Source organism: Apostichopus japonicus, chromosome 10, assembly GCF_037975245.1.
Source record: "Apostichopus japonicus isolate 1M-3 chromosome 10, ASM3797524v1, whole genome shotgun sequence".
Lineage (NCBI taxonomy): Eukaryota > Metazoa > Echinodermata > Holothuroidea > Aspidochirotida > Stichopodidae > Apostichopus > Apostichopus japonicus.
Genome location: NC_092570.1, coordinates 3,304,495 through 3,324,039, shown reverse-complemented (window position 1 = coordinate 3,324,039; position 19,545 = coordinate 3,304,495). Strand labels below are relative to the sequence as shown.

Genomic DNA, 19,545 nt, shown 5'->3' with positions numbered 1-19,545 from the left:
ATTGTTGACAGTTGTTCGTCTACTCTCCATCTGTCGATTTACAAACAAACAGAGGAAGGAATTAAGTATACAGGCTTCGACTACGTCAAATTTAATTAAATTTTTATTTCAACCTGAAAGAAGAAGAAGTGAAACACTGCACCTGCTTGAGTGAAAAATTAGCAATCCATTAAAATATGGTCATGAATAAACATACAATTGATGAAGGATGGTTTTATAAAATACTAAGCATGATGTTATCCTCTGTAATTAAATCAAAGACTAGATGATATTCATCCCCATTCCCCCCAACCCACCTTTCTGTATGTGTGTATGTATATGTGTATTTTAGATCCTCCTGCATGCAGGAACTCACGAAGAAGCCATCATTGGCTTATCAAAGTCGCAAGCTGACCGAAGTCGGTCTCTTAGATTCATATTTAACATCCATGATTATGAATTGTCAATTGTCAACAACTCTATTACTGGACGACATACATTAATCTTGGAGTGACTCGAACTCGGGACCTTATGATTGGAAGGCACCGGCGTTAACCCGCACTGAGCTAACACTCCTTTCTGTCTTTTTTTTTCTTCATATATTTTGGTATCTTTCCAAAAATATAAAATGGTTGCAGCTGACCACAACACAATTCCTTTTCCAGGAGAAGAAATACAAGCAGACGAGAGGGAAACTAGCGACCTTGAAGAAGATCTGGAAGATCCCAACAGATGTACCAAGTACAGGTTGATAGGAGTGGTGGTTCATAGTGGTCAGGCCAGTGGAGGACATTATTACTCATATATATTACAGAGGTAATATGCTCTTTGAATCCCCCCTCCTTCTCCCCTATTTAACTGTTATTTATTTGTAGCAACAATGGCTCTTGTAATAAATGCATTGTTTGATGAAATATTTATTCCTTAAGCTGTTTGGGTTTTTTTTGGTGATCTACCTAGCAGTAAATTGTGTAAAACTTTTTTAGAAGTTAGGAGTTGCAGATTGATGTTGTGTAAAAACTATTTCCCATATCAAAGGTCAATTTGGCTTGTCCAGAACGGTCTCTTAGAATTTGTTTACCATGTCTTGTAGAGATCAAATATATATGGATGTTGGTGAAATTTCATGTATATATTATGTATGAAAGTTTATACTTACCAATAAGTTTATATTTATTTATATTATATGGTAATTAATGATGTTGGCCCATGTAGGGTGTTCAGGAAATGTTTGAAAGATGCTAAGTTAGCTTCCAGACTTTATGTTGTTTTGGTTCAGCATATACAACTTTGATCTTTTTTTAACAAACTTTGGAAAAGTTGCAGTTTCTTTTGCCTTACAGGAGATATTTCACTTTTTGATGAATGTTTGTTTATTTTCGAGATTCTTTTTATTTATTTTTTTGAGCGATCTCATATACGAAAGCTATATCGGTATTCATTCTGCAACTTCATTAAGATGTCGTTATCTCTCCTTTACTTTGTTGCAGGCAAAGTGTCAATGATGTTGAGGCTAAGTGGTATAAGTTTGACGATGGTGAGGTGATGGATTGTCGAATGGACGATGATGAGGTGAGTTTCTCGGTCATAGATATTCACCCTCCATCAGGACAGCAATTATTTGAGATACATAAAGAATAATTTGAAATAACAAAAAATAAATAAATAAAAGTACAGTCGGCAATTTTAATAGCTTTTTCACTAATGCAGGTGGATAAGTTTGGAATAATTTTATTGTATTATTATCATTATTATTATTTATGATTATGATTTTCATTTTTGTACTGGTCACAAATTGACTTGAGTTACTTTCATTTGATGTTTCTTTCAGGAATTGAAGAACCAGTGCTTCGGTGGAGAGTACATGGGGGAAGTATTTGATCACATGTTAAAGAGGTATGATCGTTTAAAGAGATCGAGTGAGTTGTCTTACCGGTTCAGCTTTCAATAGGCTGCTTTAAATAGGATTTGGAAATACTTGTCGCGTGTCAACGTAAAATTTGCCATGCATTTCGCCCTCCTATGTTTTAGGAAAATAGCATTTTGCACGTTTTGCATCGTGGGGGATTGGGGCTGTAGGTAAGTAAAGGTTCAAATTTCTTCAAATAACAAAAAAGAAAGCGATTTAAAAAGGCCCCAGCCCCCTGTCCCAATTGAAGAACTAACATCCATATATCTTTAAAACAAGACTTAACTTTGACACATGTACACATAGAAGAAAAAAACTCATATCCAGAGAAAAATTGAGAAAAAAAGGAAGAAAAAAAAGGGGAAAATGAACTACATAAGAGCTGTCACATGACTGATTTTTGTTGTTGTTGCAACTTTAGGATGTCGTACAAGAGGCAGAAGAGATGGTGGAATGCTTACCTGTTGTTCTACGAGAGAACGGACATCGACAGGAAGGAGATACACAAAGACATGGAAAATTTAACCATCAGTGAGTAGAACATGTTTTGAAGGCTTAAAGAAAATGCCTTTTTTTTTTTTGTGCAAATTAATGGCTCTCTAATTAGAACACTTGGATCAGAGGGAAGAATGGAGGATGCTATATGGAGAGCTCAAAATAGAAAGTGGGTGGTCCCTCTCCCATCTGAAAAGACTCTTCCACCAATGACATTGTGAAAATGAAATGGTGTCTCTTTAAGGAAAAGTTTGTTAAAAAAAAGTTTGAAGAAAAGATTATTCAAAAAGTATCTCATGTTTTTACCATGCGTTGTCGCTGTTGTACCTTTTATAAAACTTTTTTAAACACTTTTAAAACTTTTAACCTTTAAACATTCTCAGAATCAGGATTCATAGTCCGCCGATATTCTGACACAGATATGTATCACAACAGCAAACCACAACTATGTTGTAATCTGTCCTTTCCTGAAGTTTGGGCTGTTTATATGCATGAAATGAGCTCAGCAGAGGCGAAGGTATTGGTCATGTTGAGCAGTCAACTCCTGTTACCCGGAGAGCTGAAACGAAATCATCAGGATAACATTAGAAATCAGGGTATTGATTATGTACAGTGGGTTAACCCAGCACCTCCCTCTGCCCCCCCCCCATTCCTGATTTTGGTAACTTCATATATTGATCTGTTTTTTGTCTCGCAGCACCCAAGTCGTCATCCCTGAAGATGCCCCCTGCTATACAGAGAAGCGTTCGTAAGAAGAACATCCAGTTCATGCACAGCCGTATGCAGTACAGTCAAGAATACTTTCTGTTCATGCGTAAACTAGTGGGCTGTAACCGTAGCCTATTTAACCCACCATCTCAACAAAGTGCTGATGTTCAACTGGTGAGTAAGCTTGTGGGCTGTAACCGTAGCCTATTTAAACCACCATCTCAATAAAGGGCTGATGTTCAACTGGTGAGTAGACTAGTGGGCTGTAACCGTAGCCTATTTAACCCACCATCTCAACAAAGTGCTGATGTTCAACTGGTGAGTAAGCTTGTGGGCTGTAACCGTAGCCTATTTAAACCACCATCTCAATAAAGGGCTGATGTTCAACTGGTGAGTAAGCTAGTGGGCTGTAACCGTAGCCTATTTAACCCACCATCTCAACAAAGTGCTGATGTTCAACTGGTGAGTAAGCTAGTGGGCTGTAAATCATAGTAACGTGGGTTGTCACCCTACTCTCTTTAACCCACCATCTCAACAAAGTTTTGTTGTCCGTCCCCCCCTCTCCCCTGCCCTTATGCTCCTGGTGACTGGTGAGTAAATGAGTGGGCTGTTACCCGAGTCTCTTTAACCCATCATTTCAACCCAAGTGCTGACGTCCAACTGTTGAGTTGATCAGTGGGCTGTAACGATAGTCTCTGTATCCCCCACCATCTCAGCAAAGTGCTGACGTCCTCTCCCGTGCCTCAAATCTCTCCTCTCAATTATTGAATATTAAACTATTGCTCTAACCAGTGTCTTTACTCCTTTGTTTAGAGCCAAGACGTTGAAGAGTTAGCCATGCAGAGTATCCAGCTGGCATCTTGGTTCCTTTTCAGTGTTGGCTTTCACACCAAGAAGACCCTTAGGTACGTAATTTACTGTAACTGATGATGAAGTCCTGTGTGTGTGTGCAGTCTGAATTGTGGGGAATTGTCCACAAGCATCAGGAAGAAAAGGTCCAATCTAGAACGAGAATATGTTGAACTGAATTAAGTTCAACTTAAGCATCATCACCTTCTCAAATGGCAAGTAACTAGTACACAGTCCACAAAAATTTTGGCCTACCACCCAGGACCTTCCATAAGGACTGAGCCATGCCCCCACCCCTCGGTGGAACCAATGCTCAGAATGTAATAAAAGCTAGTTCAGTCACGGATGTTCGTAAGCTCCGAAAACTGTACATTGAGTTTCTGATGTCTGGCAAAATCCTGTCACCACCTGAAAAAAAAAAATTGGCAACCCACTTCTGGGTTGTGCCCCATAGGTAGGAGGTTGTCAAACTAGTACAAATGACTGATCTCACTTATGTGGGCTTCACTGGAAAGTTATGTTGGTAGCTGTTCAAGGCAGCAAAGAGTTCCTGTATGAGAATCATTTACACAGGTTGGGCCTAGTTACACACAAGCATGTTGTGGAAGTGTGCTAGGAATCTCTTCAGTAGACAAATGTGACACTCTTCCCCCTCTCCTCCTGCCCACCTTTTGATGCATAAAATGCGCAAAAATAAAGACAAATTGTACCAGTTTTCCCTAAATTTCACTTTATTTATTTAAGACATTTTATTTCAAATTAATGTATTTCGCCATCCATGTGCCATAAAAGTTGCCCCTGAAGCTGATTTTAAACCTTTATCCTGAGAAAGGAGAACACCTTGAAACGATGAATGTGTAGCATATCAAATCAGGATATGTCACCAAAACAGAATGTTATAGACGACAAAATATGGGTAGATGTTACGGCTAAAATACCATTCTCTTTTTGAGGATGTGCTTCTTTTTTTGTTCGCACTGCTTGCATTCAGGAACCTTGAAAGTTGAGCTGCATCACCTAAAACACTTGATAGAGGCCAATTTTAAGTATCGTCGTGCAATCCTACTAAGTTGCATCCTTCATTCTAACTGTTTTTGATTTTGCTGTTAAGTAAATCATGAATTGTGTGCCTCATTAAAAGATTCTTTTCTCTCAGCCTAAGTAGCTCTGTTGCTAGTAGTTTCAAATGCTGTTTATTTAAGTACAATATTTAACAAAAATCCAGTGTTTTTTTTAAAACTTATTGTGAAGATACTCTTCACCTTAATAAATGTGTGAGGTGTGTTTCTTTTTAAAGGACACTTTCAAATTTCAGATTTAAATTGTTTCAGTGTGTAAGAAGTATTTGCTAGAAAAGAATTTCAAAAGGTGACCTCTGGAATTCAAAGAACTGGGTTCAAATTCTGTTCACACTCTTTTTTAATTGTTTTTCTTTTTTAAATTCCTGTATAACCTCACCGTCAAGTTGCTTTATTATATTTGATATGCTTAAATACTTTAAAAATTTACGTTTCTCTGGGAGCCCCTGTATCTGCCAACTCTGGGTTGTCAAATGATGGAATGAATTGTTGCATGATCCATCACTGACAATAAGTGATCAATCAATGATCAATAAGTGATCACTTCTCGGCCTTTTGGCTAAGATCATGTGTAGTATCTGTTCCCTTTCGAGGGGAATGGTGATGCACACCCGACTATGATCACACAGTCACAGTCCCGATGCAATAGGACTGGGGTTGAGAGCGGATCAGTTGTTCGGTAGTTTGGTTTTCGTGCCCAGATTCTTTCCTGGGCGACTTTTTCTTAACAAGTATAAGTGATCAATAGAGACCTACGCCAACTTAGGGATAAATATTGTAGGTCATGGCAGGGCATCACTTGGCTTCGTCGGGTCACATGGTTCAATCTCTGGTCTGGCCAGTATCAATATTCTGTGCTCTTTCAAGACTTAAAAAAAAAAACAGATAAATCTTTCATCGATGTGGTTTTCTTTAGATAAGATACACGTTTGTGTCATTAATGAAACAAGTAGGTAGCGTAGCTTGAATCGGGAGTCACTGCTTCTGTGTTACAGTTGGTTGAATTGACATAGCAACAACAATCGTGAAGAAATAACCACTTCTATACCTGCAACACTCTCACACTAGATCAATCCTGTGTCTAATTTCTGAAGGCTGGATAGCTCATTCTCTGAAAGCACAGAAGTTATGATCGTGAGATGACTGGTTCGATTCCCAGTTAGAACCGATGATTTCTTTCAAAAAATTGTATTTGTTTTTTATATCCCTGTTAATTTGACAGTTAATACAAGAAAATTAGGGTTTTAAAAATTGGCAGTGACCGGTAACGGTGCACTACTCAGTGAACGTTCAATTAATTTGGTCACAAGAATGATGTCAAACCATTCATACAGACCGTCGCACCAGTAATCTGAGATGATCTAGCAAGGAAGATGCACACAGGTTGTGTAATATTTTGTAAACGAAACGTCCACAGTTGAATGATGTGTCTTTTCTCTCGACTCCTCCGTTCACAGAGGGCCCGCGGCGGAGTGGTACGACACCCTCTACGGACTTCTCTGTAGCAGCAAGACGGTCAGGAGATGGTTTTCAACGAACGTTCTCTTCGCTCACAGGAATCGGTTTTCAGAGTATCTGCTAGAGTGTCCCAGTTCCGAGGTGAGATTGTGATAAAAATTTGGTCCCCTTTTAAAAGGGATTTAAAAAAAAGACAAATTCCAAATAATATTAACGAGAATCAGAAAAAAAAAGAGCGTTTCTAATTACTCCACCACTTACCATAATTATCTAAGTATCAACTGGTGAAATATTGATGACAATAAAAAAAACTTTCCAAACTCAGTACCTCATGGCATTTATCATGGCCTTTAAGTTCTTTGAGGCCAAATTTGAAAGTCACTTTCGTGGGCATTCATCGATTCATGCGTAGAGCGTGTCAACAGCCATCTCAGTTGCTAAAAAACAAGAGGTCGTCACCTGTGCGTAATGTCATTTGGGCATTTAAGCTGCATAAAGGAGGTGGAGGAGGAGGGGGGTAATATGAGGCTAGTGGGGCAAGACATTTCAAGCAGCTCTTTGATAATAAGACTACTTAGTTTGATTTTATTGCAATCTTTATTTTTTGGATTATTTGGTAAACTTTGTTGAACAGAACAAAAATTTAAATTTCCTAGAACAGACCAAAATTTTAATTTCCTACTTTAAAGAACAGGACAAAATGTGATGTGGCATGTCCTCAATGGCCGGCCTTGGTTTTGAAACAGGAGTGCAGGGCATGTATGCCGTTGATCGGCTCGCAGTTTGGGGGAGGTCGTAAAATCTCATTGGATTAGAGCTAATGATGCTTTTTCTATTTCACTAAAACTTTTGAAACTTTGGATTGAGTAGTCAGGGAGGACACCAGGGAGGACACTCAAACAAGAAATACATTGGAGCATTTTTGTGATTGGTAAGGTCATTGTTTTGAGGGACATGGCAAGACCCTTTTCTTGTTTGTTAAATGAAGGATATGAACAGCAGCAAAAGACCATTGCCATGGTACCACCGTTGCCATGGTACCACAGTTGCCATTGGTAACACCGTTGCCAGGACTAGATGTGGTTGATCCTTATATTTTGTTCTTACTTAAATTTCCGCAGGTACGGAATTCGTTTGCGAAGGTGATCGTTATACTGGCTCACTTCTCGCAGAATGATGGCACATTCCAGATGAATGGACATGGTAAGATCAAATTTTTCTACATTCACGAAAAAGCTCGGATGCTTTTTTTGGACTTTTTGAGAGATCCGCTTTGTTTTGACGCACGTATTTAAAATGCAAAATAATCATAAATCTCTTTGGCCTCCCATTTGCACTATCACTAACCACCCCCACCCCTGCTCCCCTCCTCCTTGTGGTACATTGTTATTAAAATAACAGTGTTAATTACAAAGAATAAGCAGTGTTACTGAAATTACAAGTTCCTTCTCACTCTCGTTCTAGCTTAGCTTTTGAAAGAACACAAACTTGATGGGCATTTTCTTTTCTGTCTTCTTCTTTGGGCCTATTTAATCATGCATTTTATTAAGAGAGAGAGTCCTCATATTAAATCTACAGCCCAAGGTAAAGAAATGCAGATTTGAAAAACCCTGAACAAATAAAGTTATTTATGATATGTTAAACTTGGTCTCTTGTGGACCCTTTTCACTGCCTCAGGATGATATAAAGTCACCAGAATGCCCCTCAGAAAAAGAATGCCCCGTCAGAAATTGTACCCCAACGTCTGATTTTCCAGACAGATATTTGAAAAGCCTGATTCAGGTCACATCACCAGAAGTTTTGATTTCCTGAAGTGAGAGCAGCCTTTTTTTTGTTTTTCAATAATTTAAATATGTCTTCCCCCTTCCCATCATCTGCTCAACCTGTGGGGAGCAACTCAGGTAATTTGCAGTTCGACAACGTTAATTGTGACAGATTTTAAAGCAACAGTGTTACCGGTTTTTGTGATATATTTTTTTTTGGATCATTTTTTTGATATATCATTATCATTATCTCGACTAATTCAGCTAAGGCAACCGCCTTTTGTTTGGCGACCGATAAATTGTTAAAAAATTAATAAAATTTATATCGCTGAACTGTATGCCAAAATGCAGTTTCTCCAAATTATGGAAGTTTTGTCATGTTGAAATGAGAGCTTGACGAAAGAAAATCTGGAAATGCTTAGTCGCAGAGTTTAAAAAAGAAATAATTCAATCTTGTTACAGAATAGACTGCTTTAACTCATTCGCTGTGTGAAAGTTTGGGTGATAAAGGGAGATTTTTTTTTACCTGTTTTTTTTTTTTTTTCATTTAGTTTTGTATGCTAAATGCAATTATTTGATTGTGCTTTATTTTTATTTTCATACGCCATTGTAATTATTCAAAGTGAGACTTCCTCGGGGCATTCTAGCCAAAGAAAGGTTAATTGGCAATTCATGTAAGATTGCTTTGATATGGACAAGTTTTCACCACATGGGCTTTTTTTTGTCTATATCAGCACTGTTTTTTGTTTTCATATTTTGAAAGAGCCCTAGTATAGGCCTGGATATCTCGGTGGGTATCTCATTAAGGTTCATGTGGTATAACTCAGTGAGGGGGGGAGGAAAGAAGGGGGAAACGGCAATGTACTTGAGTTTTGGATTTTTCAGGGGGTTCATAGTGGTACTTGTAATACTACTAAGTCGGTACCTCATAATACTTGATATTTGGATATCTAAGTACTTGTGGTATTACTCGGCAGGGACCGGCATTCCCACCCATCTAATGGATGAGAATGTACTGCAATCAGCACCTGACAATTACATGTAGTTTGCAACATTGTTTTGTGTTTATTTGTTTTTTGTTGTGTTAACCATTGGAATATATGAGTTTTAAAGCATGGTAATGAGGTTTCAATTAATCAGTCCTGAGCACTGCTTTAAAGGCATTGAAGACTCGCCCCAAACCGTGTGCCGCCCTCTGAAAAAAGTTAACTTTCTGTTGCTTGCAAGTGAAGTTTTCTTCTTGTCGCTACAAAATGCAGACAGTAATGAAACGTGATACCTTGTTATCTTTTATCTAGACCTGAGATGTCCATCGCTGCTATGTACACTGTGTTGTGGGTATTGACCGTAGCTGCTTGTATTGACTGTACACTAGTGTCTAATTACCGACGGTTGCAAGCTGTGTGTGTATTTGCTGGGATCGATTGTGGTGTCTAACACTTCTGTTACACCTCATTCGAAACTAGGTCAGATTACCCGCATAAGACGTTTCTTTGTGCGCGAAATCTTCACTCCCTTTTAGAGAGCTCCGTTTACTATCGCCTCCACTCTACAAATGCTCCCTTTTTTTTTTGTCGTGTTTCATAACCAGTGGCATCGCTGAGTGAACATCTACTGATGGAGGTACTGCATCTCCTGAAGAAGGAAGTATCGGAGCATGGCAGACATCTGACCCAGTATTTCCAGTTATTTCAAATGTATGCAAATCTAGGAGCAGCAGAGGTAAGACCAATCTACGTTTTTGACCAGAAGAGAAATGGAAAGAGATAAGAAAATTGGGGTCGGGTTTTCCGAGGGAGACTCCCACCAGCAGCAAAACTGGGGCAGTTTATTGAGTTGATCTCAAGAGTGAAACTATTTACAGAAAAAAAAACGGTTCAATCGAACAAGTGCCTGTCTATTGACCAATTTCTGCCTTTTTGTTTTTCTTGCTAAAGTATTTTTCTTGAAGGATTTCTTTTTATGGCAAACTTTAGAGTATGGGTAAACTTGGTTGGTGGTGTAATTACTCTTTTTGAATGTCTGGTTAACATGCTTATCCTAAGCTTCGTAAATGTTAAGAAAGAAAGCCACACACGTGGATACCCTAAATCAATAACGAGTGAGCGATCTCTGTTATCATTTTGTCTCCTTTATAACAGTCTTCCAAATTGAGGAGTTTTGTTTCTACCGCAGACAGAGCTCTACGAACGAAGTTTCTCATTTCCTAAGTTCTCCCCCGATGCCTGGGTACAGTTTCAATTCCCACGGCGACCGACCACGATAGATGCTTAACTTCATTCTATGCAGATGATGAAATGTCAATCCCAAATTGTGTTCCAAAAACAAACACTGTCCTCATTCCTCTTTTAGGACTCCTAAAATAGTGTCGGTTCCTCTGATCGCGGATGCTCGTGTTTAAGCAGCCAATTTTATTACAGACACAGATCCATCTGCTCTTTTATGTCATTTGTTTTACTAATTTTGTCATCGGGTTTTTTTTTTGTCCTTGATCTCTCACACAGAAAATGCAGCTGTTGAAGTTGGATGTTCCCGCCACCTTCATGGCTGTGTCGTTGGACGAGGGGCCCGGTCCACCGATCAAGTACCAGTACGCCGAACTGGGCAAGCTGTTTTCAGTCGTATCCCAGCTAGTCCGCTGCTGCGACGTCTCCTCCAAGATGCAATCCTCTGTACCAGTACGTCACTTCCTCTCCTTGTTTGTGCTATCGCTTCCCCTTACAAATAAGAATCTACATAACTTTCTCATCCTCGGTCTTTCGTGCGAAAGGTTGTATGCCCTCGGTGAGAATTATCATTCTAAGACAGAATCTCGGGAGTCTGAGTTGGTCATAAACTTACATCGGGAAACTCCTTACCTTCTGGACAAATTAATTATGCATTTTCCTTCGCCATCGACGCTCAACTCACAAAAAAAAAACTACCACCAACTATACCGTAGCCTGCCAAGGGCAGCCGGTCTAGCCAGCTCTGTCTGGCCAGATCCAGTGCCTTGGTCTGGTCATTCTATTCCTGTGATTTGGATTTTTGTTTGTTTTTTTGTGTTTTTTGCTTGTCCTTTTTTTCCTTTTTATCTTTTTAACTTTTTATCTTTTATTTTTCATCGTTACAGAATGCTGAGCCTTCACCTAATCCGTTCCGTGACAGCTCCTGTACTCAGCCATTGATGGCCGTTCAACCTCGAGTCGAAGAGCTTCTATACTCCAGAGGTGGATACGTCAAGAAACTCATCGAAGATTGCAATAGTTCTGAAGAGACCACCAAATTGCTTAGGGTGAGGCCATACCCTCGGGTTATGTCATTAATATGATTGCTGATGGATCTTCCCTCCGATTTTCAAGGATAGGGGTTTGCTTATTATTGTCGGGTGATTTCACACGAGAGAAAAACTTATGTTTGTCTCCACAGCTGTCGAAAGGCCGTCCGTAGCCGCGATGTGTCGAGGGCCATGTACAGCGTGAAGTTTGCCGCATGGACCGGAGGTTATAATTAAAGAAAGAAACTCGTAAAATGAACGTCTCGATGAGCTATCGATATTGGTAGAGTCGTTGAAATAATCGCTTCGTACACCTTTACATCCTATCCTTTGAATTTGCGCTGTTAATATATCACAAAACTTACCAAAGTCTAAATACTGACGTAAAAGATCTCTCTCAAATCTAGCAGGGTTCGTACATACGTCTGCGAAATTTTTGTTTTGATGGGGTTGATTGTTTTTTGTTAATCGATCGCCGAAAGCTAGAAGGCCAATCTCCCGCAAATGACTTTCCTGGTCTCAGAGTGAATATTAAATGTGGGCCTCGTTTTTGACGAGGGTGAATTCCTGTGCTGTACTCTCCAATGTTTGCAAATACTCTCTCCTCCATAGTTTTATCGTAGTGTTTCTCCTCCCTAGTTTCTATCGTAGCGTTTATTCCGTTAATCGGTGTATCATATCTGGCAGATAGTGTTAGGGTTTAATGTGTCTGATGATGAGTTTGTATGGCTTGCTGTATCTACCTAAGGGTAACATAGTATTTACTTTGTTAATATTTGTGGTGTATCTTTTCATATAGTGGCAAAACATAGCTGATTAAGTAGGGGTTTCTCTGGGGGATATGAGAGGGGGGGGCATGTTTAGTTTGGACTTTGGATTATTTGCTTAAAATTACTTTGTGATTAATAGGGACCACAATTCACTGTTTCCTATTTCTTCATAGACTACGCTATATAAGTGTGATAAGCAATGCGTCAATAAGCCAAACTTCACACACAGCAGTGTTTTTGGATATCCCTGGTAACTGTACGATGCTATTAGAGACATAAATTTTCAAACCTCTTCGAAATCAATCTTATTTATTTGTCCTCCTTCTTTTGCATTTCTTGACAGTTTTGCTGCTGGGAACATCCTCAGTTTTCTCTACTGGTCTTGGGAGAGCTTCTCTGGCAGATAGCGTTTGCCTACACCTACGAACTGAGACCTTACCTAGACCTATTGAGGCAGATCCTAATGATGGAAGATTCTTGGCAACAGCACAGGATTATCAATGCTCTCAGGGGTGAGTGCTATGTTAGGCAAACAATTTTGGCATGTAGGTTGAAACACGGCAATGCTTTCAATAAAACAGATTTATCAAAGCTAGTAGCAGGGAGTGCTATGTTGGACAAACAACTTTGGCATTAAGTTGAAAGGCAGCAAGCTTTCTGTAATAGATCACTGAATATTTTGTTAAACACTAATTTGACATTGAAGATAAACTGACTAATATGTATAGTATACATTTTTTCAGTGAAAATTATTTTTTTCGGATTTCTTTTCTGATTTTAATCAGACTGAATGTCCTATTTGCTTAAAGTACCTATGTTTAGTAAACCCATTGAATGCTTTAGGGCAAATCCAAAACTTAAGACGGTCTTTTTTTCTTCGCTTTTGTTTTAGGTAGACCTTAAAATATACACCTGTGAAGTTTCTTAGTAACAGCATGTACATAGATAATGGTTGCTAAGGAAGCTAAACACGTAAAATGTTTTTTGAAAATAATGTATTTACACCCAAGAAAATTGATGAAGAGTCAAATGAATGGATCTTATTCTGTATCTCAGTTTAAGGGGAAAATATTTTCAAATTTTGTTGCCCGTCCAAACGGTTCACACTTGACCAAGCCTTTCTCGTAATAGAAAACATTCTGATTGTTTTTTTTTCCACTGATTCATCAATTTAATGAGAAAGTGACCGAAACTTTGTTGCTCGCTTAAATGCTAAACAAGGAAAACTTATCCTCCTCACACTTGTAGGTATCCCGGAAGATAGGGATGGATTGTTTGACACGATCCAGAGGTCCAAGAACCACCACCAGAAGAGAGCTTACCAGTGCATTAAGTGTATGGTGGTCCTATTCAGCAATTGTCAGATAGCCCAGGGACTCCTTAACAACCACACCGATCTGAAGCGCAAATGGCATCAGGCCGTAGAGTGGCTCAGTGATGAACTAGAAAGGGTAAGTCCCCCTCCCCCTCACCCCCCCCCTTCGACTGCTATAAGGGATATTCAGCAGGCAGGCAATGTAACCGTTGAGTAAAGAGGTATTAGGTTCTACTCTGCTTTGAATCCCACCTCAATATATTGTACCCAGCTAGAGATATGGTCGACTGAATTCTCACCTTATTTTGATTGGCTAATCCTTCGCATACTCCAGGAAATGGATTACAATTGGTGGACTGTGATCTCATCACTTTTAGATCTTTTCGTTGACTTTAACCTTGAAATACGATATGTTCGAAACGTAATTCTTAACTGTCGATGGTCTCCGTTTTTCAGACGTTACTTTCATCAAAATGTAACTTTCGTGTGGAAGTATGTTTTTCCCTTTCTTTTTTGGAGGAATGATTTAAAAATTAGAAAGAAAAACAAAACCACGATGATATCATTCGTTCTGTTGTTGTCAGATACATGCGCAAAATATGACCCAATTTTATCAAATTCATTACAAAAACAAAAGAAACTTGCAATGAACTTGTAAACATTTTTGTTTGATTGATATTTTAATTGTTTTTTTGGGGGGGTTGTTATAAGGATGGGTTTCAGGGAAAGCAAGTCAATGCCCCAGAGAGGCTGCTACTGATCCCAGAGAGGCTGCTACTGATCCCAGAGAGGCTGCTACTGCTCCCTACGTTGGAACCAAAATTCCTATCAAAGTGTTATTTTGTTATATGTTGACTCAGAAAAAAAAATGCAGAATTTTTTATTGTGGCACCTATCCTTGCCGCTATGAGGTCTTACCAAGTTTACACAAGAGTTGGATTGCCCCCAGTCACACATTCTATTGTCCATCGTGAAGCACTTACTGGTAAAAATTTATACTAAGTCGGTCTCAGCTGGCATATCTTAGGTTATGGACCAGTTACTCATGTTTAAAGCACAAGTTAACTTACCCTGAAGTCACTGGTTCAAAAAAAAAAAACTAGTCCAACCAAAACTGAGATATTTATTTTCCCTCCAAAAAGCATATGGTGTCTTGAAAGTGGAAACGACTCTGTGGACATATGTTTTGCTGTCTGTCTGTCTATCTCACAGATTGTGTAACTTGTGGATTGTAGCTATATCTGTTTTTATATAACTAAGAGTCAATCAGCCCCCACCCCCCCCCCCCCTTAGAACGAATAAGTATCACCGAAATATAACTTGTGTAGATTCTCAGAAGATTCTTACTGGGAATTCCATGTTGTTGAAAGCTACCAAAATATGCCATCAGTTTGCATATGAGCACTCTCAGTAAAAAATGTTATGGCCCCAATTTGACACCCTTAGACCCCTTTCTTTTGAATGGAGACACACTCAGACCCCCCTCGACATCCCATTGACACCTTTGTGCCCCTCTCCGTCCCCCAAATTCAACACCCCTCAACGTGGATTGGACTGCCTATTTCAGATTTTTGGCTTGAACCACCGGTAGGAAGTTATATATATTGTATAATATTTTTCCGGCTGACTTTTTGTTTTGATGTAACTCAAATTTAGCAGATGGTCTGCCGGATACCATCTGTTGTCCTCCTACATGTCCAGACGAAGACTACTCTCAAACCCTTTTCACGAGAGGTCATTCTATGAAATTGAGTTTTAGGTTTACAAGCGTCTGTGTATTACTTGATTAGGTTAAAAAGAGGGGGTACTAGAAGTTAAAAACCATACGTCCCAGCCCCAACTGCCGTATAATAATAAAACATTTCCTGTCCATAAAAAAGTATCTTTTCTTTCTACCTCATCTGGAATGAATGTCTCAATAAAACATCTCACTCGATTTTCAGGGGTACCAGTAGGCTTTGAGCTCCCAACAAGTTTGTACCAGTCGAATTCTAAAAAGCAGATGGTTTTATCTGAAAGAGAGTAATAAAACAAACCCACATTAATATCTGAAAAATATCTTTCAAGAATTTTTTGAAGTTATGTATGTCTGATAAATATAGTCATTTTACAGTGGAAAATTGAAAAACAGGATGTTATTGTGAGCCAAGTAAGCCGTCGTGTCGCCCTCTATAATGGATGTAAGTTTAGCTCACGGTGACCAGCTGTAGGTCTCAATAGTTATCACATATGGACTATCAGGAAGCATTTACCCACAGCGTAAGAGTGTACAAGACATATACAGGGCCTCAATTTCAATTCTTGCAGACTAAACCAGAAAAGCGGGTACAAGTTAGATAGTGGGAGTCGGACAGACGAATAATTTAAAACATTGAGCTGTGTGTCAGAGTGGAAAGAGAGAGCAATCAACAAAATGGTGGGGAGGGGAGGGTTCCTGTTATTTAGTGAACCTATTTGTCTTGGGTATGATATATTAAGATATTAATGTTCTTTACAACACCTCGTCCAAAGTGAGCGTACCCACAGTTATTTTCACATTATTTTGACCACTAGTTAAAGAGTGTATCTATCTCTAGTCTTATACCAAACTTATGATCGAAATTTGGCTCATGACCTCTTTTTTTGCCTAAGGCAAAACATTCTAAGAACGATATGGTATCATATCTTAGTGTGAGCCAGTGACCCAGTAACATGTGCTCACTATTTTGCAGATTTCTGTACAGGGTCATCTAACAGCACCCCCCACCCCCCCCCACCAATATTTCGTGCATTGGTCTGTTAACCTGATTGCCTGCGAAAATCTATTTTCCTTTATTATGCCAAGAATTTCTGTAATCAAAAACTAGAACAGAAAATCTGAAAATGTTTTGTATACAAGTTTATATTGTGTGTACTGTATATATAAAGCTCACTACCCAACATTTGATTTGTACACAGAATTGTGTGAAAATTCTCTCTGGAGAATGCTTGACACACATTGGTTTGTGTGATTGCCTCTTTTGTTTGTGTTAATTATCAAGAAGTCTGAGAAACTGTGTACTTCTCTAAGACCCCCCTTCCCCCCACCCTCCCCCCCCCCAAAAAAAACTTGTTAAACAAAGTGAATAATATGTGTAGATATTAAAAAACGATGCAATTTTCATTTATTGATTAATAAATATTGAAATAAAACAAAAACTGTTAGCAAACTGTTTATCCACAAAAGAGCCTGTGTAATAGAATGTGTAAAAGTAAGGTAGCCTGACGTTTCAATCCTAGCTGTCAGTCAGAGGCTGTCATTCAACCTCTGAAAAAAAACCTGCTAGGATCGAAACGTCACACCCTCCTACTTTTACACAATAAATATTGAAGTTAAAATGGAAATTTGTTCTTTGAGATAGGTAGGGTAGAATTATGAAATATATTATGAAACTTTTTTCATAAATTGTATATGCTTCAGACATAACATGGGCCTAAAAATATGTTGTTAGGTTAATATAAAAATGAGGGGGAGAGGGAGAAAAAAAATTGTAAATTTGAGTCACCTATCAGGCATTCAGCAAGTTCCTTATTCACCAAATCCCACACACTTTTTTTCCTTTTTTCAGTAAATGTTTTGAACAAACAATAGTCTTGTTCCTTAGTGTTGATAGGAGGGCATTTGTTTGACAGATTGCTTATTGATAGTTGCTAAGAAATATATGTCAGTTAAAACTGATGTATCATCTTGTTTGTGTATTGTTGCAAAGGTCTTCTTTTTTTTATTTCTGGTTCATGTGGTATCCTGTTGTGCTTACTTACAGTGTGAGTTTATGAACAAACTATGCATAATGCAGAGTTTATATTCTTGTAAATAAATAGAAAATATATATAATAACATACCTTTGACTCAGTTGTGCATGTAAAATGGAGGAAATCCTTCTCTGGTCTAGTTGGGTTAGGTTCACAAATAGCGACTGAAGTTGGCCAAAAATGATGGTTTTGATGCCCCAAAATTTACATGAGGAATGATGGTACAAAATCTGTAAGGTTTCTAAAATAAATTGTAATCGTAAATATCATGCTTTGCCTTTTGGTATTGAAGGTATTCGAACTACTATCATCACAAAGGCAGAGATTAGTATTATAAAGAGAAACTATGTCAGGTTTGGACTTAAGCTTTAATTTAAATAAGTTTAATTATTGTTTGTTTGTTTTGTTTTTCAGTTTTTTTCATTATGCAAATTTGAAAGGATACAGAGGAAGTATAGAAAAAAGACTTTCAGTTTTAAGAATATTCTGACACAAAAAAAATGAAATAAATAGCAGCTACAATGCAAGCAGGGCTTTCTATCGATTGTTTTAGAAATTTTTGATAATGCTACGACAAAATATACCCGAAAGCTTAGAACGAACAACATTTTGACGTTTTAAGTCACCGTAAAATTAACGGTATGTTTGAACAAATGTCTTGAGATTTATCTGTTGGTTTTTTGAGTTGCTCCTTACGGACAGTTTTCAGATCAGCCACTTTTAGTTGATAAGTCTCAAAAAGTGTACCAGGTAACCACTCAAAAAGAAAATTATTAGCGGGTTAGTTACTATGTTTACCTGCACAAAGCACAGTTGTTACATAGCTGTGTATCTGTATTGCAGTATTGCATTGCCATTTTTCTTTCAAATTTCATTGGCCGAAAGAAAATGAAACATCTGGCCAAATAGCATTTTGGAGTTTTTTTTCTCCCTAATGTACATCTAAGAGACCCCCGACCCCCCCCCCCCTTACCAACAAAAATTACGAACCCACTCGATAATTCCTACCCATAGGGAGGTATAGGGTCAGTTGTCGTAAAATAGCAAGTCGTATTTGGCATATTTTTTGACACACTATTTGGCCATTTGTGTCCACAGAAAAATTGGTTACCCTGTGGCAGTAGTCGTTCCAGCTTGCAATTGCATTGGGTTTATTCCCCTATAGTATCATACAAGTGTCCCATTGGTGGTACCTTTCCCATTCATTCTACAAAACTATTCAGACAAAAGAATCTTATGAGGCAAATGTTGCACAATAAATGTTGTTGTTTTTGTTTTTTTGTTTGTTTTTTTCTCCTTGTACGTATATATATATTCCCTCTGAAACGTGGAGAATGTTGAATGATCAATTGATGATTTTACCTCAGAAAGTGGATCAGTGCTTTTGACTTTCCAACAGATTCTTGTCTACAAAAATGCAGTTTATCAAAGCAATTCTGTAAAGTTGTCTTTTTACTTTTTCTGTTTTATAGAGATCCTACTCGAGTAACACCCAGTACACCTACAATAATTGGTCTCCACCAGCACAGTCGAATGAGACGTCCAACGGATACTTCCTGGAACGGTCTAACAGTGCTCGCATGACTTTGGCCAAAGCTTGCGAACTTTATCCAGATGAGGTAACTGTCAACATTTTAGTTTGCAATTCTTTCTCCATTCTTTTACTAACCATTCCTTATTCCGACCCTTCCCCCTCTCTTTTTCCCACCCTTTCCTTTATTATACCCCTTTACCATACCATAGTATGGGTGTTAAAACTTTGTGAAATATCATAGCACAGTATTTTATAGAAACATTGGGAAATGTGGCATCGCAACACATTCATCATAGCTTACTATAACAGTGAAGCATATTGTGAAATATAGCATAGTATAGGATTGAAACATTGTGAAATATCATATGCATAGTATATAGCTTAGTCATAGCTTACTTATAGCAGTGAACCTTATTGTGAAATATAGCACAGTATAGGATGTAAACATTGTGGAATATCATAGCCATAGTACAGGATTGAAACACATTGTGAAATATCATAGCATACAACGCACATCATCTTAGAATATAATAAATATGATAAATGGTGGACAGAAATGAAGATGTCTTCTGATACTGGTCAGATTCAACCTACTAAACTAAAACCACATCAAGTTTTAGCAACTCTTTAGGGCACCTTGAATGTTTTGTCTTTAGCTG

General features: G+C 38.3%; 1 protein-coding gene and 1 pseudogene across 6 annotated transcripts in view; both read left to right on the top strand.

Moving 5' to 3' along the window:
• The window catches only part of LOC139975258 (ubiquitin carboxyl-terminal hydrolase 9X-like), a 93,236-nt gene that overhangs the window by 45,769 nt on the left and 27,922 nt on the right, over nt 1-19,545 (top strand). For 4 of the 6 annotated variants that reach the window (XM_071983015.1, XM_071983013.1, XM_071983014.1 and 1 more), the window contains exons 45-58: nt 618-795; nt 1,470-1,551; nt 1,811-1,875; nt 2,310-2,419; nt 3,081-3,265; nt 3,905-3,996; nt 6,477-6,618; nt 7,599-7,680; nt 9,832-9,962; nt 10,745-10,918; nt 11,353-11,514; nt 12,610-12,778; nt 13,515-13,717; nt 18,825-18,971. In XM_071983015.1, coding sequence (XP_071839116.1) covers nt 618-795; nt 1,470-1,551; nt 1,811-1,875; nt 2,310-2,419; nt 3,081-3,265; nt 3,905-3,996; nt 6,477-6,618; nt 7,599-7,680; nt 9,832-9,962; nt 10,745-10,918; nt 11,353-11,514; nt 12,610-12,778; nt 13,515-13,717; nt 18,825-18,971 — 1,922 coding nt within the window. The remainder of the gene's footprint in view (nt 1-617; nt 796-1,469; nt 1,552-1,810; nt 1,876-2,309; nt 2,420-3,080; nt 3,266-3,904; nt 3,997-6,476; nt 6,619-7,598; nt 7,681-9,831; nt 9,963-10,744; nt 10,919-11,352; nt 11,515-12,609; nt 12,779-13,514; nt 13,718-18,824; nt 18,972-19,545) is intronic. The other 2 variants (XM_071983019.1, XM_071983018.1) reach the window with 1 other exon arrangement.
• LOC139975477 (U2 spliceosomal RNA) lies at nt 5,559-5,635 on the top strand (annotated as a pseudogene).